The sequence below is a fragment of the Diadema antillarum genome, unplaced genomic scaffold (genome assembly GCF_040938485.1).
Source record: "Diadema antillarum isolate AM-2024a unplaced genomic scaffold, OU_Dant_1.0 scf00000152, whole genome shotgun sequence".
Classification (NCBI taxonomy): Eukaryota; Metazoa; Echinodermata; class Echinoidea; order Diadematoida; family Diadematidae; genus Diadema; species Diadema antillarum.
The window spans coordinates 766,111-790,792 of record NW_027271041.1 but is presented as its reverse complement, the minus strand read 5'-3'; the positions used below and the strand labels follow the sequence as shown (position 1 = coordinate 790,792).

Below are 24,682 nucleotides of genomic sequence, written 5' to 3'. Positions count from 1 at the left end.
AGCAAATGACCTTTCTTTCCTTGAAAGCTTACGTTAAAAGACAGTGATGTACTCTTTCCCCCACCGTGTCGATGTGGGTTTTACCGTGACTACACGTCATTCCAAATAGACAACTGATGTAATCATGTTTCCTCTCGTTTAACAATGTTTACATGAGGAGAGCGAAAGTGGACACTATTCTGGATGTAGAGATCAGATAAATGTTAAATTTCTTCAGTATAGGGAGTAAACTAAATTGCCTGCTAAGGAAAAATAAAAACCGAAGAAACATTATTGCAGTCTCTCAGAAAATAGCTACTGTAAAACCGGCAGACATATTCGTTTTGATTGCAGCAATCCAACGACAAACAATAAAGTAACCGGCTTGAAAAAAAAAAAAAGAAGAATTCCTCTTTTTTTTTTGGGAGAATACACCCCTGATTGTTTCCTATCTAACATCAGGGCAGCGGTATCCAATATCAATTAAGTTTTTTTTTTCAGTATTATAGATATGAATACATGCTTGTTCGTTGTTCCGAAGGTAAAAGATAATTTGAATATGGACCTCTTCCCTATATGCTGAGGAAAGAGTAATTTCTAGATAGCAAACCATTCATACAGTTAGATAAGGGAGTTAAGTTGCCACTAAACCCATAGTGTTCGAGACAACTTAAAGCCCTTCTCATTCTCAACAAACGATATTATGCATCATGACTGTACATTATGCATAACATAGAAATATTTACCGACCTGTAGTACTTCAGGTGGATATTAGCGTATACATTCTGTGTATGATTTATTGCGTCATTCGCCTTTGTTTACATCCTTGTACACGCCCACTAACAACACAACAACACCCAGGACCAGACCAATTAAACTCCGAGTGGCATCCGTAACGTAGCAACTATCCATTAAGTCAGTGTCGTCTGTTTACTATTTGGAATATGGCTTAACCGCAACCACTATCTTACTGATAAACCAAAGAATGAACTGTATACGTTGGACTTGCTCATTCACAACTGATCATAGCAAAACCCCTCAATCAAGTCTTTAATTAACGTCAAGTGATATGTAATAACTTTTCTTTTTATTATTCGCACAAGGGTATGATTAAATGGTGTTGGAATCTCTCAAAAATAAAGAAAAATGGACAGATATTACCATAGACAGTTATTCCTTTTAATCTGCTGACACGTGGTAGAATCTTGGCGTCCCGGAGTTTCCCTTTGCGGGGAAATTTAAGGATACACGTCTTCTTATACGCTTCGGCGATAAATCCGTCTACGGTAAAGTGTTTGCCAACATTTTGGATAGACCGACCGTTAAGCACATTCAACACGCCATTGATACCCCCTGAACAAATAGTGACATATCTTGTACTCAGTTGCCATGCTTCTTATCCGTTCCGATGGGATGAAATCAGAGATGAAGCGATTTTTTTTTTCTTCTGGCATACAAAATGCCCCTGTGAATAAGTCACTTCGTATAAACCGAATGCTGCTACACCTCCCATTTATAATATCTGGGAAATAATTTGAAGGTCTATTTAAGCGTATGAAGGGAAATAATACTGATTATTGAAGATGAAAATGCAACAAGATACAGAAGCACTGGATATTTAGTTTGAAAACAATATGATTCTCATTTTGATGTCTATGCGATGGTATTGTCTAGTATCAAAAATAAAAGAGTGGAAAAGGATGGTAAAGGGCGGGAGTAAAATAGACTATCTTCTGTCGATTTTATTCGAATGATGTCATTATTAAAGACATCGCCATTTTACAAATAGATGTGTGTACCATTGTTGCGAACTTTTTCAGGTTTGACACTTCTTGTCTTAATATAAAGAGAATGTTGTCACGTGGAATTCGCTTATTTTCATGTTTACAGGAAATTGCAAGGAATGTGAATGGAACATCATTTCAAAGGTCTTCGTTTATAACTGTTTTTTATGTCCGTTTTCTCATCATCCGTCTCTGTATATTTAGATTCTGTCAACTCGCTTTGGTAAAGGAATGGGCTGCAAAATATTAGAAAATGATACGAACCTGAGTGTGGAATAACATTGTTATGAGATAGCAAGAAGCCGGAACACAGAGCAGTATACTTGTTTGTAATATTCGTGTGTAATGTGTATAAATGACTAAGGTTACCATGGTTACCTGACCTTCTGGAAGATGAAGTAGCATCATTAGAAGAGGGTGTGGCACCTTCATCGATAATACATCTTTCAAACAATTCTGTTCTTGTGAAATAAGCGTGTGTCTAAAATGCATTGATAGAAATTGACAAACATTTTCCGTCCTTGACGCTGTTCTAATACTGTGTTCTATTACTCTTTAAGGTATCACTGTTTGCTCATTATTGTACAGTAAGTTCTAAAGCAATGCCGTTCATCACAGCCAACGTCACACAGAGAAACCTTGGATTCAACTATCTTTTTTCCTCTATATGGGTGTTTGTTTGTGTGTGTTTGTGTGTGAGTGTCTCTCTCTCTCTCTCTCTCTCTCTCTCTCTATCTATCTATCTATCTATCTATCTATCTATCTCCGTCTATCACTCTTTCTGCCAACTCTGTCTTTCTACCAAATAGGTTTGTCAAAGATGCCTTCACATGTTCATCACCCCGGCAACCCTTCCACTTCTCGTCTTCAACCTGGCTGACTCGGAGAGTTGTGACGCTGTCGTGCAGTACGCAGACTTCATTCATAGCAGGGTGAGTTCGATTTTCCCTTCCTTCTCTTCTTTTCCTTTTTTTCTCCTTGCTCGTGATTCGATGTCGATCGTTGAATCGTAGTCATCACGCGCCAATTAATTTTGAGCGGGCAACTGAGGCGCGGTAAACAAAGTGCGGACGAAGAGGCAATCTTACCGTCAAACGTTTCCGTGGGAAGTTCATTCAGCCCTCCTCCTCGCTTTGGACAGGAATACACCTGCCACATCAGTGTGGTGACAAACATGAGAGAATGCCGAAAATGTTTTACCGAGGCAACACCATCGTTTAGCGAATAGCAGATTAATCTCACGAAAGATGTGCTTTCTTGGGATTTCCCCCTGCGATATTGCAATAACAATAGACTGAACCCCATCATGCTGCAGCTTTCTAAAGATTAAATAAAAAATCCTCACGTGAAGTTCAGTTCATTTTCACAAACAGAGTACAATCGAAGCAGCAGTATGGCTATAGCTTAATTAAAATGGGACAGAAAAAAGAGAGAAAGATAGTAAATTTGATCGTTTGATTATAATTCCTTGAAAGAGTAGTGATGAAAACAAGAGATTATACAAATTTCATTTATACAGATGGAGATGAATGAAATATTGAAGAAAACTCATACCCCAAGAATAGTAAAGCTGGAAACAGTCACATAGTTAAATTAGATAATTATTAGATAATTAAATAAGGTGTTATGGCCTCATGTGTCTCTCTCACAAATCTTCACTAACTATCCTGATTTTGACGAGATGAAATCAAGTAGAATATATCACATCCGTCACCTAGTGTTGTAATATGTAAGCATTCCTACCACAAGTAGTATTTTCATAGAGAGATTAGATATTTGATCAATCATTGGGAAAGAAGCAACATTATTGTGTTTCAAGAGATGGGATGCTTGTGAGATGATAGTATTATCGGTTTTTGTAACTTGCACATGCGATTCTGATGTGTAATTTCTACATTCTATAATTCCTTAAGTTTCGTCTTTCTTTTTGAATAAGAATAAACATTTCAATTTGCCAATTAGACAATATTGAGTCCGTAACTCTGTAACTTTGTTTCTCTTAAGAAGCCTGAGTGAACTCATCATGACTTTTTACCATAACTAAAATTTACTCCAACTCAAAGATCCAACTATTGTGTTCTCCAGATCACTCCAATACTATCACGACTATTTGAAAGAAAGGTCTTCGGGAGTAGACTAAGCAGGAAAGACTTGTACCCCTCCCACTAGTCATATCTTACTTAGAGTACAATGATAGGATGCACACTGTCCCTTCTTCAATGCTGACATAATCTATTTTGGTTTCTGCCCAAGTGCCCGCGCTGCTATGTCTTGCTCTATCCTACCTGTTCAAATACAACCTGTGTGATGTGCGTGGTACAATGCATTTTTTTTTTTTTTTGGGGGGGGGGGGGCTTTGATTCGATTTATTCTTCCCTTTCATCAAATCCAGGGATCAAAATAGAGATCATAATTCATAAAGTGCTTTATAACTCACCTCTTGAATCAAATTTACGCCGGGTTTTTCTTTGGTTTCTATTTTCCAGTTTCACAGCATTATAAAATCAGCTTAAGTAAGTGTAAAACGTTCGAAACATTTAAATTGAGGGTTGTACTATTGAAGTCATATATCGAATGAATTAGGTGTGCTTAACTGATTTCATTTTCCTCCTAGAAAATATAAGATGACATAACTGAAAAAACTTGCTGTCTTCGTCAGTAATCCTATAACCTTGGTAAACTTAATCGTTGCCACCGGGAAGTACACTGCATGTCATGGGCCTTCAGAATGACTATCATAACGATTGTCAAAGATAATATTAGAAATTTGCATTTATTAATCTTTATTTCAGTTAATGAATAAGGCAGTCAGTGTGATATTGTGGATGAGGGCTTAATGAAGATGGTTGGAAGGCCGATGTCTCATTCAGAAAATATTTAGAATCATTATCATGAAAGTTTTGATTGCTTTGATCATTGGTGATTAACAAATTTTGGTTGTGAAGTGATCTCTGCTAATGCATATGCCTACTTACAAAGTATTATTTTAGACTCATGCATGAATACCCAAAACGCGTATGCACACAGACATCTGCATGCATACATTATAGCGTATCATTATGTGTGCATGTATTTTCGCTTATAAACATTATTTTTCTTGAATGACAACAGCACTGCTGAAAAACAAAACTAAACACAATATTCTCAGAACGTACATCGTGACAAAATATTGTCAAACTCAGCGCAGCAGGTAGAAACCATATTTAGATTTTTGAGAGAGTCGCGTTGCGTATAAAAACTCAAATTATCATGAGTTTTATGTCTTCTCATTGTATTCTTTGAACTGCTATGCTTGCACAGACTACGTGCGCAAAAAAAAAAAAAGAAGTGGGGCACTAGCAGAACATTTGGCTCAGATGCAACCTAAATTTGTGTAAACCTGAGCCCGCCAAATACATTATGTAAAGTTCTGGCCTACAGGGATGCCTGTGTGTCGCTCATGGGCGTAAGACGAAGCGATATCAGGCGTGTGTTGTGTGTAGTGTTTTCGCCCTAACAGCATTCATCATACACTCCGCTTCGCGCTTTTCAATGGGACGGTATAAAAAGCATGAAAAAACAACAACAACAAAGAGCTTAATCAAAACACCAATTTACAGGCGCCGCTAGTTCTTTCGCGTGGCAGAGGATCAGTGTAAAATAAATAGACTTCTAATGCAGTGATCTGTACAGAATACATTTGTATTTTCATTCACTCATTTGTATATTTTCTTTCTTAGCGTATCGCTCGCAAGTCCTCCCCCCGCCAAACACAATATACAAAATATATAAATGAAATATGTGTTTATATCCCTGCTTGCATGAAATTTGTCTGATACAAAATAAGTAATGTATGAATCCATAATATAATTAGATTATTTAGTTAAACGAGAGAAACAAGCAGAATTCAAGAGATACAATTATCACACACACAATATATATATATATATATATATATATATATATATATATACATATATATGTATATATATATATATATATATATATATAGATAGATAGATAGATAATACACACACACACACACACACACACACACACATATATATATATATATATATATATATATATATATATATATATATGTGTGTGTGTGTGTGTGTGTGTGTGACTCTGGATATGTATGTGCCTATGCGTGAATGTGCCATCATGTATATGATATTCTTTTGATTTGAATTCATAAGTGTGATCAGAGCTAGCAGTGCGTAGAATATTTCCCTTCCATCAACCACATCTTTGCAAATGCTGATAGCAAGTTGAAATGCGTCATACTTTGTCCATTGTGACAAAGGGTTTATTTATCGGCTCGAGCATCTATTCCTGATTGTAATCTCACCTTTTGAATGTGGAATATTGAAGGTCAATGCCATACCGTTAAAGGTGTGCCTTCCTGAATTTTCTTTTCCCTGCGCCTTGAAGTGAGAGAGCTGACTTTATGAAAGCATTCGTTGAATTCCTTGTTTTTTGTGGGTTTTTTTTTCCCAGTGGAAATTGAATGCATACACGCCACGGCAAACAGTGGGAAAATGAGGAATCCAGTGAAAGATAGATCATACACTTTTATAGTGATGTATACCTGAATTTCGTTCGATATCAGCATCATATTCACAATGATAGGAATATAAACACATAAGTAGCTATATTTTTCGAACTTGTGCTACTAAATCATATTTTTTTTTGTGTTAAAGTGCAGAGAAATATTTTATGCAAATTCATTGCATGAATACAAAAGTGATATAAAATTCTACACACACACACACACATACACACACATACACACACACACACACACACACACACACACACACATATATATATATATATATATATATATATATATATATGCGTGCCTGTGTTTTGGTGCCTTGTCTGCTATCGGTGGTTTCACGCTCTGCTGTACAGCATTGAACACTTTGCAATTCTCAATAAACTATATATTCCCGACGGATATATACCCAACGGATATGCATATATACGTATATATATGAATATATACGCATATATATATGAATATTTTGTTGGCCGAACATGTGAAATATCTATCTATTATTACAGAAGATACTTTCGCCAAAAGAGTCAAAGACATGAATGTCTGTCTTATTCCTGTTCTCACGCCCCTTCATTTCCTTGCTTTTCTCCTTTCAGACGCTACAATCACTTTTTTCCCCTCCACAACCATTATCTGTTTCTCTTGATACGCTTCTGTCGAAGATCGCTGTCTCTGTTGTGCATTTTCGTTTGCTATTTCATCTTCTATTTGTTCATCGTTTCCATTCCGTTTTGTCCCGTACAGCCTTTTCTTCAGTAGTTGTTTTGCTGTCTAGTCTTGTTTCATGTTTGTTCGCGTCTGTTAGTCTTGTCCATCCCGTTTTGTCCCGTACAGCCTTTTCTCCAGCAGTTGTTTTGTTGTCTAGTCTTGTCCTATGTTGTTCACGTCTATAATAGTAAGTGTATTTATCTGTGAATCTAGTTCTCAGTGGGCTTCCAGACTTCTTCCTCTTTTTTTTCCCCTCTCCTTTTGTATTTATGATGCTTCAATTAATCTTTCCATTGATGTTATTATTCCAGAGGGGCCCACATTCTACAAGCTCTGTCTTTTTAGTGGGTCTCTCCATTTTCGCACTTTAAGCAAAGTTATACATTATTGTACTTTATTTCGATCACTTCTGTTTTTTTTACTACATGTACAATGTATAATTACTATAAGGTCCTCCTCAATTGTTTTACATTCTTTTCGATACATAATGTTCTGTTTACCTTATTCTCTGTTGTCAAAAGAAGTGTAACTTATATGTTTTGTCGAAAAATGAAATAAACTTTGAATTGAATTGAATTGATTTGCAATTGACAGGAATGGCATCAGCTTATATTCATTGCATACAGTTCGTTGTATCATAAAAGATACCTTATATACAATTTCAGTAAGGAGTGTATTTCTGCGTTTTCAGGAAATAATAACTGATAGTTTACAGCATTTTACAACATGACGTTCTGCAAAGGAGAAAAATGTAGTAAGGTACAGAAATGACAAACAAAACAAAAATGAATAAATGTATTTTGAGGGCACATGGATATTGGTAATAACAGCAAAACAAAATGCAGATTGCCGCCATAAATGAGCATAATTTGACCTTGGCCTTTACCGGCTCACTGGGAACCATGTGATAAATACACTATCATTATTAGCTTATTGTGGAAAGTGGTGTATGCTGAGTCTGCTTTACCAGCTTGACTCGAATTTTACTTTATTCGAGCTTACTGCATACAGTGGCATATTACTCTCCGAATGCCGAAATAACCCATATCATGTAACTCTTCACTTCCGGCTATGACCGCGGGAAAACACACACACTTACAGATCTGTACGTACACACACACACACACACACGCACACACACATACACACATACATACACACACACACACACACACACACACACACAAAACATTCCTTACGAAAATAAATTCTTAACTGATTTTTGTCTGTAACGTACTGACTCCTCTGCAGGGCCTCGGCCTACATGTTTGCGTGTCCCCATACACCCATAATGTGGGTGTATGTGTGTATGTAAATCATCACTGTGCTCTAACACTCTGTATTTACACATTTATGCATGTATATTATAAATCGCGTCATATTTTCATGAGAGTCCATTTATCGGCAATAAAACGTCAAGGCTCCTCCTCCTCCTCCAACAACAACAACATCTTTACGAGTATTGTAGTGGCAAAAACAAAGAAACAAACAGACTTAAAGCCATGCGTCAATAAAACCCAAGGTTTGTTGTTTTGTTCCTTTACGAAAATATGAATCCAGTGTTTGTCAACGTCGTGCAGAAAGTGAAGTATGATAGGCAAGGACGAATGTAGGTAATGGAGTGCGTGCAGAACAAATTGCATTGCATTCTAAAGAGATACATGCGCTCTGTATAAATTTAATGTATAAAGAGGCATCCGCTATATGTCTCCTCTTGCAAAACCTGTCAAAAAGCATGAAATTGAGCGTCATCAGAATTTTTTTCAAGCGTTGCTGAGAGTGGCACAAGGCATGAAAGGCTAGACCCTTCAATCGCCTTAAATTCACGAAAGCTCGAGTCAACAGTGAATGAACGATTATGTACAGTACGTCAAAAACCCATCTTGTTGAGTTGTTTCATGCAACGCCTGAATAGACACTCGAATGGTCTTACAGAAGAGAAATACGGGACCTAGTGTTCCATGTCTTGCATCTGCAGGGAATTATTTTCTTCATTTGGCAGCAGTAAAAAAGCAACCTTTTTTTTCGATTCATCACACTGTCTTCTTACAATTTTTCTCAAGGAATCTCAAGGTACACGATGAAGATATAGTTATGCACATTTATACGTGTCGCGACAACGTTGAATTTGTGTTTACGCGGGGCTAACTCGACACTTCTATCATGCTATGGTGGCGCGTTTTGGCCACTAAAATGCATGTATATGAAATTTGGTGGCTTCCCCCCCCCCCCCAAAAAAAAGAGAGAAATGTAGAGTGGCCCCAAAAATTGAGTTAAAAGGACATAAACCTAGAATATTTCGAATTTTAGTTGCCCAATCGGACCACCAAACGACGGCCTTATTGGAAATTTGGTGGTGCGACATCAAGTTTTAGTGGCCCAGGGCCACAGAGCCACCGCTTTGTTTGTCGAGCATTGGTTTATGTATATAGTATAATACTCTTACTAAATTTGATATATTCCTGTTCCTTTCTCCTCATCTCCCTTTTTAAAATCTCTTTCTCTCTTTTTGCTTTGGTGTAAAGCGCCTTGAGCACTAATCAGAATGGAAAATGGCGTTATAGAAATGAGGCATATGCATGCAAGTTTATATATTCTTATATGTATGTATATATATATGTATATATATGTATATATATATATGTATATGTATATATATATATATATATATATATATATATATATGTATACATATATATATGTGTGTGTGTGTGTGTGTGTGTGTGTGTGTGTGTATCAGGGCTCGACACTAACTTTTTTGTTTGGTGCCCCGATGGGGCCACCAAAATCCTAAATTTCAAATTTTTGGTGGCCCGAGAGAAAAATTTGGTGTCCCGAAAAAAAACAATAAAAAACATTAAAAGTCCTTTTTTTTTAATGAGTCAAATATTTAAGTTTTATGATAGTAAGAATTAGAAGTTGGACATATCTTCTCATAAATAAACTTCAACAAACTTGCAACACTCACTCTCAGGCACTCATTCAGTCCTTTTCATCCATCCTTTAAACAAATTTAACTGCTAATTTCCGGCGCAAAAAGCTACGAATTTATTGACGTACTTTTCAAAAAATTTTGGTGGCCCGAGGCGGGCATATATATATATATTTGTGTGTGTTTATTTATCTGTTTGTTTCATTTCAATATTGCTCTAAAAAACGCTGTTAGTCTCAGGGCTTTTTTCAGTGAGTATACATACGCATATCGGTTTACAACATTAAAAACAATACATACATTACAAAATTATAACATTGTATATCATATTATCATATTATTGCCAACAAGAGAAGAACACATTGCCATGTTAAAGAAACAACAGAGATTAAGTTCAAATAAAAGAAAGCGTATCTACAGAAACAAAAAGCAAAAAGACTGGGAGTATACTTGCAATTATAGTCTGTTATTACTATTTATTATGTTACAAAAAATCATAATATTGAGCAAACAGAGTACAAAATTTGATATGTGATGCATGTAGGCCTACGTATATATGCATGATTAAATATGTGGGTATATACATGATATAACTTGATTATCATGAATAAACATTCAATTTATTTCCGGTCAATCTGCTTTCTGTGCATTCACAATAATGTTATGAATACAACTGAAAGGTTCATTCATAAATCTTTTTACAACTCCTTATGGCAAATTATTATCATTTTCCTGTTGATATCCTGAAATTGTGATTACGATGCAACTTCTGCACTTGATCTAATTCGTTTGTTAGTATTATTGTTATTGTTATTATTATTATTATTATAGGCCTATTATTATTATTATTATTATTATTATTATTATTATTATTATTATCATTATTATCATTATTATTATTATTATTATTATTATTATTATTATTGTTATTATTATCATCATCATTATCATCATTTGTGTTCCAGATTCCTGGGATGCCATTCATGCTGGTAGGAACCCATCTGGATGAGCTGTATGACGAAGAGAAGCGGAATGCCCAGTCCAGGCGGGTCCTGGAAGCTATGAGTACCAGGACCTCGCAGTACTCCAAAGTCTTCAGAGAAGAAATGGGCAACATCGAGTAAGAGTCCTTTTTCCTATACCGTATGTCCCCCCCCCCAAAAAAAAAAAAAAAAATACAACGGTACCCTCTGCAACAATAACTTTAAAGATAGTGAATCAATCCAAATACAATATCAGGATGTGAAACTATAACTCATTGCCCACATTTACAGAAAACCCCATTAGATTTGCTTCAATATAGTCCAAAAGAAATGATGAATTTTGTAGAGCATGGCAGGAACCTCTTCCCTCAAAGTTCTGTCTATAATTGTGTTCACACATAGATATGCAGTTCCAAGAGTATCCAAGTGCTAAACTTGGAAGAATCAGACTCATGACATGCTTTACAACAATCCACATTTCTCCGTGACTGCTTGACAAAATTTAATGGGATTTTCTGCAAAATAGAGCTAAGATCTTATGTTTTAGGACCCTGAAGTAGCATTTAGACAGCTTAATCATATTGGGTGTTATCAGTGCGAAAATCTGATTGTATTTTTTTAGGACACAATGTAGATGGGAGGGAGGATGTGGCACAAATCGGTAGAGAGAGGGATTTTACTACCCTGCAGCAATTCTTGTTGGACAACATATGTTATCAGAATTACGGGCTTCTTTTGTCTTTATTGACATTTTGTATATATTACATAATAGCAAAATATCTAAAAAGAATTAAGCCATCAATTCTGGTACAGATGTTCGTACAAGCGTGATTCTACCTCGAACGTAATAGATTGTCCTTTCCGATCTCTATTTTGATATGAAATGTAAACAGTTTTAGGGTAGATTTTATACCATTCCTCTTTATGCATAATTTTTATATACACAAAATTATATTTATATTAACATCCGTTGATTATACCCACAAGTAATTAAGATTGATATGATATCATCAAATGATATCAAAATATGTATATAAGTAGTCCACTTGTATTTAATTTATATCCATTTGGCTTCACCATGGTCATTTTGTGACTTTTTAAAAATTATTTTGAGACATTCTGCAAACTTTTGACCACTTGGAAATATGTCATGTATATACTCTGATAAACAGCTATCTACAAAGTTGTATGGTGCCTAATTTGTATCAACTCTTAATAAAAACGTATTTTGTTTTTTATTTAGTCCGTGCGTGCCTTAACCTCGTCTTGACAATACCGTCTCTTAAATAAGTAAATATCGTTTCTTTTTGTTGCACTGGGGGGGGGGGGGGATTACTGAGGTGATTTGTGTCCAAACTATTTGCTGAACGGGCCTCTTCTTTCATATATCATGTAACCGTCCAATGGTCCATGTACCCCTGTGAGTAATATCCACGTGACCTGAAAAGACATCGGCTTCTCATGCCTCACTAAATTTACTGAAATGTCCTCATTTTTACAACCACGTCGTCCAACTCCAGGGTTCGTCATGACTCCATTTGCCCACATGGTTTTAATACTGTCTAACTTGGTAATTTGCCATGCACACGTACATAATCATCCGTCATTCTAATACAGGCGCGGACGTACAGAAATACACTGTATCAAATAGACGTTGGGAAAGAGTATTGTTGTGTTCTAACGATGTGTCGTACCGTGATGTCAGGCTTCGCTAAACATTGAAATGGCGTTGTTAGTGTGTCTCAAACTGCCGAGCTGTATATACTAGACAGGCGTGGCTAATGAAAATTGATTTGTTTCGGCGCGAAGTCGCCAAGAATGGAGACAATGACGCATTTCCTGAAAGCTTAAGTCTTCTATTATCGAAGAGGCCGATCGAACAATGTAAACTGCATATAAATCTGCCGTACGTATCGCACTTAGAATTTGCTTTTGCGTAAACTATTATTCAATAGCAAAATGACCGAGAGACGGATTGCCATTAAAAATTCATCGTCAATTTATTTTTGCTTAAAGGGGAATGAAACCAAAATGCATGTAAATGTATAATAGATTGAGTAAATGCCTTAATACTAGTAGAACGAATCAGTGATCTCTGGAGAAAATCGGACAGCCAATTAAAAAAATATGAATTTTTAAAGTTTCGGTGTCGCCATACCTGAATGAGGAGAGTACATCCTACACTTCGTGACGTCATGCATGGACAACGACGTGAATATATTGTTAAAAGAATTCCTCAAGTATCATTTCTCAACGAAAAGCAGGCCTACACGTTCCCAGCTTTTGTTTCTGAAATCTTAACTGGTAATGTAATCCCCTCTATATTCTAAAGGAGGTAAGATAAAGTGCTTTTTCATTACGCTAGAAAAGTGGAAATATGTTGAATCTTCTTTATAGTTATTTTTCTCTGTACTTGGTTGTCTATGCGTGACGCCACAAAATGTATATAGGCAGTCTTCTCATCTTCTCATTCATGGAGCAACCGAAACTTAAAAACTCATAACATTGCCTGATTGTTCTCAAAACTACACATTTTGTGTTGTACTCGTATTGCTGCATATACTTAATCCACACGTAGCCCTATATACGGGTTTCATTCCTCTTCAATAATTTTGGATGACTTTGCCGATACCAGCTTTTCCGATACTTAACGACGTACATCGTTCATCAAAGTCCTTGATGTGCATGCACGAAATGCAAATCCATTGGAGGGATTGGTGCTTCAGATTATTAGTCCATCATTTTACGGTTGTATGAGCTTAAAAAATGGTTGACACCCATAGTGACAAATCATATTCAAAGGTACGCATTATTCTTGTATGCAGGCTTGTACGTAGCACATCTTCCCCGAAACACCTTCCCAGAAACCATTGTTCTAGTTGTCATTTGTATTGTTTTGTATCTATTGTGTTGTGATATTATGGTCTTATCGATGTTATTTTCTCCTCAGAAAATTGGCTGGAAAACAACAGCAGCATTCTAAAGATCGTCTCAGATATCTCAAGAAATGTTTGGAGAAACTTCCTAAAGGTCCCCCGCAGCTCATCTCCGTCAGTACTCTCACATCAAAGGTAACAAATTACTACACTTCCATTCATCGAGTGTAAGATTGTTGTACATGTAATACTTTCAAAGAATTTTAATGTTTGTATAGATTGAAGACAAAAATTAAAAACATCATTTACACAAAGAATATCCTCCATTTATACAGAATGCCTTGGAAGTTTCAGAAAAAGCCATACGCGATTTCCTTCATACAGAGACGTTACTGAATTTAAATATGTTTATGTATCTATGTTTGCATGTCATAATCATCGTATTCGAAACAATAAATTCATTTTGAATAACAATGTCATAATGAAGTCCGTCTGAATCACTTCCGCCCTGTTGAACGCTGGCCTCGCAATCGAGGCAATTAATGGAGAAACAAAAACACCCACAACCAAAGAGTAAGGCTTACACGTCTTTCTGTGTACGGGATGTATGCTTGATACAGGGGCTGGACGAGGCAAAGAAAGCGATCCTTTCCAAGATTCTGGAGAAGAAAAATTTCCCTCACCTCTCCCATGAGATCCGTCCAGAGACCACCAAAGTCTTCGAGGAGATCCTCACGTTGAGGAAGAAGAACGTCCTGCTGGTACCCAAGCACGAACTCGACGCCATCTTCAAACAAAATGGCGTATCGACGGCGTCGGAAGACACCAAAGAACACACGAAGTTCCTACAGGATGCTGTGAGTTCTGCTACTTTGAATAAATCAAAAATATTATTGCTTATCTGCTTTTACTTTTCAAACTTCATTTGTATTTCTTCCAAACGTCATTAACTATAGCTTATGAAATGGAACGATGGCGATCCACTACAATGACGTTCAGCAGCAAACAAAATCAAAGTTTTCTAAAGTGATTCGTTGATTTGTACCGTGAAACAATATGAAACAAAACAAATGATACCAGGTGATATAAGGCACGATCAAGACACTGGTGACACCCCAGCGACCAAGTATCGTGTTTTTATTCTCATTCTCAAATACTTAGCCAACAAAAAAACCAGGTCACAAATTTGTTTTATCTGCTGGTTTCATTATTTTGCCAAAACAATTTCAGCTGTCTGTATATTTGCCTTATTGTTAGTATAAATGCTAATATAAATATTGAGATTTTCCACAGGGTTAAATTTGTTCTGACAGCAAGTGCAAACTCATTACAGATACAATATATCTCAACATTGTTTGATTTCACCGGTTGTTGAATTTACGTAATATTAATGTGACGTTTAGTGGCATTCACGAATTCCACTGATGTACAGTAGCAATCTCGGTTGTTTCCCGTGTTGCACTGGCAATCTGCAGGGCGCGCTCTATCCATTTGCCTTCCCCAATTCGCGAGGCTCCGCCTACAGCGCTGACGTCATCTGCGTGAACCCGCCGTCATTGGCCCAGGCCATTCATTCCATCCACCTAGACAGCAACAACAAGGCCTTCCGCTTCGAGTCGAAGCGATTCTGGCCGAAGAGCGTGACGGCGAAGAAACCGACTCCGTCCGTCCTGGTGAAGGCGCTGGAAGAGGTGTGCACGCAGGGTCGTGTCAGGGAGTGTCTACTTCCGTTGCTGTGTCAGGTAAGATATATTAAAGGTATAATTTACCATTTGCAGATAAAACAAAAACCCAGCGTTAGTGCTTCAAAATAGTTCTAAAATGTGAGTTAGGGATAGAAACAACCAATGTAAAAATTTGAACCAGTGTAATCGATGTAAAGTATTGTTGAACGTACAAAATGTGAACAATAGTTATAATGAATATGCTTCCAGACTAAACCGTCTACAGTTATGGTTTAATGAGAAAAATGGTGATATCTCCTTATATTTTAGGCTTTATTGCAAAAATCTTATATTGCAGGATGTTTTGTAATACAACTGACCTACACATACGAATCAAAAGTGATATCTTGAATATTTTCTAAATCACTGCTCCCAAAGGTAAACAGGACCTTTAAATTCCCTAAATGTACCCGGGAACAACTCGTCACATTGCATACCTATCTGCAAATTCAAATTCTGATAAAATTTTACTTCCAATACCACAGTTTTACCCGATGCAATTGAAAAAAAAAAGAAGAATCAGTGTGAAATAGAAATATATGAACATAATTTGTATACAATGAAACTATTTGTTCGAAACCATTGTATTATTGGAAATAGAAGCACACATAAAAAGAAAGCACATAATACCTCGTTGATTCAGGACCTAAAAGTAAAATTGAGTCCAAGAGATTCTTGTTAGGTATGGCAAACCTTATTTAAATATTCAGAGTTCAATCATAACACTTCACTTTCTTTTACTTTTGATTACACGGAACAATACATGACGTCGTCCTCGTCACATCATTTTCTCCTTTTTTCCTTCCTAACTGTTTTTTTTTTTGCTTTGAATTTAATTTCATCATTATGATCACCAGCATCAACGTCATTATCATCCCCATCATCATCACTGTAATCTATAAGCAAGCACAGGGTATCGCCACTGTCATGTAATGATGGTATACCAATCTACAGAGTCGCCAGGGAAAACATTAGACAGAACCAACACTTAACACACTGTGTGAATTTTACGGAAAATCGGTCAGATTCAATAGACGAGGGCACATTGTAAGGTATAGTAGCCTTAGACTTGAAAATGTCATTGACACTGTCTATCAGGGCGTCTATTGTTCACACTTCAAAGACGTACTTACGTAAGCGAACTCTTAAATGGTTTAAGCGTTACTTACACGATATAGGCACCAGTGCACCGTTGTCAATGGTGTTACTTCATCAATGAAGGAGGTGGATCAGGGTATCCCATTGGGAAGTAATCTAGGGCCGCTTTTCTTCTTTCTATACATCGATGACCTTACGAAGTGCACGAAGAAGTCTCGCTCTACGTTGATGACGCGTGCATTTATTTCTCAGACAAAAACCCGCCCACTATAATTAACACTTTAAATGAAGATCTCAATTCAATGAATCTGTTATTGACCCAAAGTAAACTTGATCTGAATACAAAGAAATGTAAGTCTCTGCAGACTCTGCTAACAGGATCTAGAATAAGAATAAAAAGACGTTGTTATCTCTGATGTTACTATCAGATAAAACACAATAATAACCTGTTAGGAGAGTGAAATACGTGGGAAATACGTGGGAAATGCGTTTACAAGAAGGGGCACTTCTTGCTACTTATCGATGATCTATGCATAAACTTGTACTTGTTTGTTTTTGTAAACAGTCCTGGCTTATGTCAATGCTGTGAATAGAATGAGTGAATGGATGGATGGATGGATGAATGAATAAATGAATGAATGAATGAATGAATGAATGAATGAAAGCAATCAATGGATTAATGAATGAATGAGTGAATATATATTTTTGTTTCATCTCTACAGTCCCTACAACTAGACGAATCTCAAACCATTCACCTCACCGAACTGCTCACCAAACTTGGCATTCTCCTGAAAGAGAGTAAGAACTCTACCGAAGAGGAGTTTGGGTGCCTGGAGTTACCTAGCTACAAATCCCTATCTACCCAGATCGTCTACCAACTGCCTCTACTAGGTCTTGTGCCTCAAAATGGCCCGGTAAGCTTCTGCCATACAATCCCGTCGTGGCCTCGATTTGAGTTACCATGGGCTGGAAGTAAAAACTGTCAGTTCGGTTTTAACATTCAAATCAACTTTATTTCCGTTTTCGACAGTAACATAATGTAAATGTACATCTCACTTTCTTTAGTGACAGAAATCATGTAAACAAAACAATGTGGAATGAACAGAGTAAATGATAATAATGTAAAGTTACAAACGATGCATTTTAATGAGACTGAAGTAAAAAATAATGAAATAAAGTTATGAGCGTGGCATCGTCATCATTGTGATTATCATCATCATTATCAATTTTTTCAATTTCAGTTTATTTTCATACTTCTCAATGAAGGAATGTACAGCAAATATAATAAAAAACATAGTGAATCATAATATCCGGCTTGGATGTACAGTAAATTAATGTAAGAATATAAAACATATAGTGGTCAATCATCGTACGTTTGGTTCTATGTATAACGCTAAAGAAATATGACGGAACCTACTTAAAAGCGAGCTTGTTAAGCGTATCGTCGTCGCCATCATCATCGTCATCATCGTCGTCATCATTATCAGATATCATCATCATTATCAGTTACTATCATCATCATTATCATCATCATTATCGTCGTCATCGTCATCATCATCATCATCATCATTATCATTATCTTTAAATTCAAAACTTTTCTCGCCTTTATCCGATTAACAACATCTCCGTCATCTCATGCTATAAACTACACTGAACCTTCACTAAACTACCTACATATCCAATAATGCGCTTAGATGTGAAACGAAAACTGTTGTGTGGAATGATAAGTGATGACGGGTGAATGTTGATTACAAATTAATAACATGACATTGTCGCCGTAGTGGTAGTAACAACGATGACAGACCATCCAATGCATCTAGATGGGATTACAGTGCCACTTTACCCATAGGCTGTCTTTCCACACGATGAGCGCTTCTGAGCCAAGACTACTGCAGACACTGGAGATACTTGATCTTAAGTACTAGTACTCTTCTGATGGCTTGTACAGTTTTTTCACTTTCATTGGAGAAGTAGTAGGGTGTAGTTTCTGCAATGCAATGACTTCCTAAATTTCCAAGGGCTTTTTGGGAGCTTCTTTTACAAAATCATTCACCAAACAAGAATCGATCAAAGAGGGGACTACGTTGCAAATTAAAACAATAAACTGGTTTAATTCCTGGTGATATTGGTGGTGAGGCTGAAGTTCAATCACGAACCTACCCGTGACGTGTAGAACCACATAGTGAAATCAGTGTTTTAGTGGGTTTTTTTCCAAGGGAAATATCAATCTAGTACAGCCATGACTTAGATTTTGATCTTCTTACAGCACCTCTCATAGAGACACGTTTCCTAATTACCAACGCTAGCCTGCTTACCTTAATCTTGCTTCGTTCACTTACCCCCTTTTCTTAGTTGTTCTTACTCGGTATAATTCTACGTCTTTCTGGCAGACACTAAATTGGACGCCAAAGCCGTTCCGGGGTGATGTGCAGCTCGGTTGGAGGTACAGATTTCAGTTGGGCACACCGCCGGGACTGGTGGCTCAGCTTCTGGCGTTTTGCCGCTCAAGAGTCCGCCAGACTTCCTACCAACACCAGTGGCGATCGGGCCTCCTTCTCAAGTTAGGACAGGTGGGTCGGAAAGAGGTTTAAAGGGAGAATTCACCTCACGTTGACTGCAATAACTACAGTGTATATTTCGAATTCTGGTATTCATGATATCAAACTTGTCGATATTAGAATTCAGGAACGTTTATGGCTGCACAGCATAGTGATAATCTAAAAGTCACGTATAATTTGCTTACACATTCTCCTCCCCCCTCTGCCGTATTTGATAGATGCTGTACGTCGGGTAAACTGTAATGGAGGCTTGTGGACGGAAAAATGTTGATTTTGATGGCCCTTATGATTTATATAATTAGTGGTTTACGTTTTTGTTTACAATATTACTGTACAAGCCTAATGCGAAAGCGGCAAATTCTAAATCATTTGCGGTGACTTTCAGTGACACCATTTGACACTTCTCGGTACTTTGAGTAGTATTAGCTGCTTTTTTTCGCGCAATGATCTTGAAGATCGCTATAACGTTACATTCCGAAAATTTCACTTCGGTCATCACCGCACAGGCTCTCGTGAACGTCAACGAGCCCGAGGTCACCGAGTTCTGTCCCTGTCTGGACGTGGTTGGCCGAGTGACGTCGGACGAGGAAGGGGAGCACCGAGCGACGGAGATCATCTGGGGAGCCATTGCTAGGGTCCTCCTCATCACTGAGCAGTTTCTTCAGGAATGGCCTGGCTTCTACAGAATGGTAAGATAATGGTATGCTGATGGTTGCCCTATTCACGAGGAAAATGATAGTCAAATAACATATTATCATATTTAACTACCTGCCTTGTCAGCCTTGGACTACTCACATAACAATGTGGAAATTTCGTAGCTTGGGTATTTGTTCCAAGTTCATCGTGTAACTGCCGACAACCAGGGATAGCCTGGTGGTAGTGTCGCTGCCCGGAAAGCAGTAGGTGACAGGTTCGAGTCCTGTGGTTCCTTTTTTCCCCCGACATGTTTGTTAAATTACAGATCAGCAGTTGTGATCTTACAAATTTCATTTGTGGAGGGATACAAATTTAAGAAAATTCACACCTCAATTAGCTACTTCTTGTCACTAATCCCAGACCACCATTATGGGATGCAGTAAGTGTACCGAGATGCTCCTTGTACCAAAGAAGGTCGTTTACACAGACAAAGAAAAACAGATAAGAAGAGAAGGGAGGGAGAGAGATGAGATGTGTATTATAAACCTCTTTGTATTTAGGTGTAATTGAATATTGTCTCTACACATTTTACCGGTTATCTTTTCTCTCCCAGGTCACCATAACACCGTTCAGCACGTTCTACACTTGCAGCAGCTCGGAGATTGACTTGGCGCCAGAAATCCCGTTACAGCTGTGTCTGCACACGCTGCACGCGGGACACACGTCCATCAATCTGGCCCAGAACGGGGCTAGCTACGACATTAACCTGGGGCTCATGTTCCCTACAATTGGTAAGAACATTCGCAAGTTCCGTTCAAGTGGATGTTTGCATTTCGTGTATTAGTAATTATAATCATAATAACCATTATGCCCATTTTTTACACCTAATCAAGAAGGTACTTACTAGAGAAGACTTACTGTAAAATGTTTAGAATGACACCACACTGTTCAAATACAAAATGGCAAATTGATTTCGTGCTCCTCACATTGTAGGGGACCCGTCGCAATCGGTGAATGATTGGCTAGAATCGATGGCGCAATCGACGAGTAGCGACAACGATGCATGTCCGAGTCCAGTATCCGAAACGCCCTCTACGTTGCCCGACGCAACCAGGCTGTCGGACGAAGTCGCTGAGAGCTCGAACTCGACGCCAGAAAAGGTGAGTTATAGTTGATGGGATTTGTTTTATTACTCTTTCATCCAGTATAAGTGTCTCCCGAATCAATGTGAATTTCAAGATTTGAAAGACATGAAGACTATCACTATCCTTTCAAAATATGAATCTTGCAGGATGTTCGTCTGTGCTGGCAAAAAAAAAGCAGTGTTCAAATCGAATTAAGTCGAGGACATATCCTGTGAATTGCTATTTTGTGTGTTGTAACTGCATAAATTGAGAAATCTTGCACTCACCCCCAAATTACGGACTTTTCAATTGACAATTTGACGTTTCAGATACATTGTGACTGTTGTGGAATGTTTGGTAAAGTGCAGAGCAAAGCGTTATTTACCAACCCCATATCTTCCGTCCCATATAGGAAAAGCAGTCATCTAACGCTGATATGAACATGTTGACGAATATTATACTTCATTTTATTGCATATATTTCCATAATCTGATAAGACACATGTATATAGAGCAGAACTGATCAAAAAACTCAGCAAAATAAAAGAAAAAAGACCGAACATAAACTATGCACTCACTAAAACAGTCAAGAGAGTGGTGGAATCGACGGTATACATAAGTCTACTTTGCATAACCAAAATTCTTGGCGGAAACTACTGGATGTAACCAGGAATGTTGTGTAATAACTCACTGAATTGTTTTTCAATCGCACGTACACACCCACACATCTAATATCTTTGATAAAAAATTGTATCTATTATGGTTATTTTATGATAAAAGATTGTATCTATTATGGTTATGATATTATCCTGTTTATATTAATGTATAGTTTGTGTATGTCTGTGTAATTCGACATTTAGTCGCCCACTCAGATTTTTTGAATAAAAACCTGTCAATCAATCAATAAACTCAATCAATCAATCAATCAATCAATCAATCAATCAATCAATCAATCAATCAATCAATCAATCAATCAATCAATAATTGATTATTATCGACTCGATATTGTATTGTTAAAGGCTGGCGGAGGCGTAGAAGCCGAGACATACAAATCGTCGCCAATGGCGAAGGACAAGAAAGTAGCCAAGAAGAAGGCAGTGGAAATCAAATGGGATCTCACGGAAGAAACGACGACGAAAATCAGCAGCGAGGATGAACTCAAAGAGGCCAAAAAGGTACGAATCACTTCCGGGGCAGTTGGAAAATATGCGATGAAAATTGCGAGTGTAATGTGATTTCCGGTGAATTTCTAAAATAAAACACCCCACTCTAAGTTACAAATATTAATTATTACCTTGCATTTGATTTTTTTTGTTTCTCAGTAAAACGTGCGTTTACTTTAGAGCCGAATGCACAATGCCTTTATGATTTTACTCAATTGATTTTGATGAGTATAAAATCAAATTTCTTTCAACTCCATCGTGAGTATGCGACTCGTTGGAACTTGTCTTGGATCAATTCAATTGAATATTATTCTCTGGTACCAATTAAACCTCCAAGCTTGTGTTAGGGATTGATGTATGTTTGAATAGAGACAGGTCATTGAAAATTGACAGGTACGTTAAGGGAAGTGGCTCCCAGCTCAATGTACTTAGTATCCATTTTTTTAGACGCTTGATATGTTTGGTGAAGGTCACGGCGTTAGGCCTTTTCATAATGGGTGGCTACACTGGATCCATAAATTCACATTCTTGGCTAAATTAATTAAGTATGTAGGCCTACTCATGAACAGTGTCGTGAGATGAACCATAATTAACTTGTTTGTGTGTGTGTGATTATCAGATATAGTTTACTTGTTTGTTTCACGAGAGATTTGTAAATATGTCATAAATCGTTATCATCTATCTGACTCTTGTCCAGGTTGCCAAGGCTTTCGTAGCAGTGGTGCTAGCCGAAGCAATGGCTCGGTACATCGCACAGAGCGAGGTGACCACCAATGGACATGCGGGCAACAAGTCCGATGCCCGCCATGCCGCCGCGAGGGCTTCCGCTCAGGCAGCCCGGGCCGCACAGAGCGGGGACCCGGAGGCTGCGGCTAAGGCAGTCATCGCAGCAGTGAAGGCGGTTGAAGATGTCACGAACCCTAAGAAGAGCAGGACAAGGATTCGAAGCCCAGTCAAGAGCAAAATGTGCACTGTAATTTAGCATGGCCTAGTGTCAAATGGAATGTCATGGCTAGAGGCATATAGACTACACAACACTGCAAACGAGCCTACTGCAGATCTAGCCCTTGTATATATGATTACGTCAAGGATACAAACCACGGTTCTTTCGAAAGCAAAATAGCAAGAAACGTTGTAGTGTCCTTCTTGATTGTGAAGTAAATCAAAGGAAATGCGTTTCAATTCAAGATACGACTATTATGACATATAAAAGTCTGTTTGAAAATGTATTTTGCAATAGTAACATGCATGTCCGATCACTTGAATGACACATACTGGTTGTATATAATCATAAAGGTATGTACGTATTATAGTTATGTAGGCCCTATGTTTGGTTGTCATGTATGCATCCATGAACGTGCATGATTATACTAGTACATGTCTATATGATTGTATGTGTACATATAGGGCCTGCTATAAAGAGTTTGTCTACATAATGGGTCAGGCGCCAATCTTAAACATTTTTTTAAAAGTCCATCATCAGATAGTAGGGTCTACAAAATAAAACGTTTCCTATTAATGATACGTCGCTTGACGCATAACGAGTAATATTCTTATGGTGACAAAACTATTCCGTATGTTCTTATGAATACATTTTGTTGTTTTTTCAGCATGCAGATTTCATCGCAAGCCGAGATCTAAAATTGACATGAATGGAGTTAAGTCGTTTTGCGACCAAACTCTGTGTACATGTACACTGATATACATACACATAGATGTATACATGCAGACAGACATTACAATATTGTACCACTATGGGACTTCTTTATTTACCAGTAGATACATTTTTCATAGTTGTTGGACTGCTAGTGGCTTCATTTAAATGATAATTATATTATCAAGTCATGTTTTATGATGAAACAAAGAGTGTCACTGCAGCGTTTGCTGAGAACAGACCAAAACAACGTTTTCGTAAGAATGTATCTATTTCTTACTGTGCATCCCTTTGGGTCGTAATGGCTTTAGTGCAGATGAACGCGGTATAACAATCGTTTAAAAGTGAAAGCAATAATATAACTGTCAAAATTATCTGTAACTTTCGGTAGTATTTGTAAATTTAAAGGGAAATTTGGATGATTCAGATGTGAGAAAATATAAGGTAACATCTATCCCTTGATGTCTCAAAAATATACCACAAAATCTACAAAGATGTGGATGAATTTTGTAAGAGTATTTTTTCTGCGCTTTCGTGTTTGTACAATGTATAGGGGAATAAAAAAATGGGCGATTCATAGTTACGTGCGTGTGTGTTTGTGGGTGTTTGTGTGTGTGCGTTTGTTTGTGTAACTGTTTGCGCTCGTACCTTCTTAATTTGAACAGTTGAGTAATAATGAAATTATAGCGTCATGTGGTTGGCAATACAATTGCGTTTATCAGCATCGGCGAATTATCATCGTCCATTTCCCATGAAGTTTGTAATCACCGAAATAGTTTCTTTTACAATAAAACTGTTTCCTTTGTGTGTTTGTTTCAAAGCTAAAAAGCTTTGTATACATACACCGCGCATTAAAATGTAAATATTGTACATAAGGATTCATTTATATTTTATCAACGTCAATAGAATGCTATCTTA

The 24,682-nt window shown here is 37.3% G+C and overlaps 1 protein-coding gene across 1 annotated transcript in view; it reads left to right on the top strand.

The window, feature by feature from the left end:
* Positions 1-23,092, top strand: part of LOC139721941 (uncharacterized) — a 32,791-nt gene extending 9,699 nt beyond the window's left edge. Inside the window, exons 4-15 of the mRNA XM_071633265.1 lie at positions 2,573-2,695; positions 10,915-11,069; positions 13,883-14,003; positions 14,429-14,665; positions 15,284-15,550; positions 17,353-17,544; positions 19,021-19,200; positions 19,695-19,877; positions 20,438-20,615; positions 20,818-20,984; positions 21,967-22,122; positions 22,808-23,092. Coding sequence (XP_071489366.1) covers positions 2,573-2,695; positions 10,915-11,069; positions 13,883-14,003; positions 14,429-14,665; positions 15,284-15,550; positions 17,353-17,544; positions 19,021-19,200; positions 19,695-19,877; positions 20,438-20,615; positions 20,818-20,984; positions 21,967-22,122; positions 22,808-23,092 — 2,244 coding nt within the window. The remainder of the gene's footprint in view (positions 1-2,572; positions 2,696-10,914; positions 11,070-13,882; positions 14,004-14,428; positions 14,666-15,283; positions 15,551-17,352; positions 17,545-19,020; positions 19,201-19,694; positions 19,878-20,437; positions 20,616-20,817; positions 20,985-21,966; positions 22,123-22,807) is intronic.
* The last annotated feature ends 1,590 nt before the right edge of the window (positions 23,093-24,682 follow it).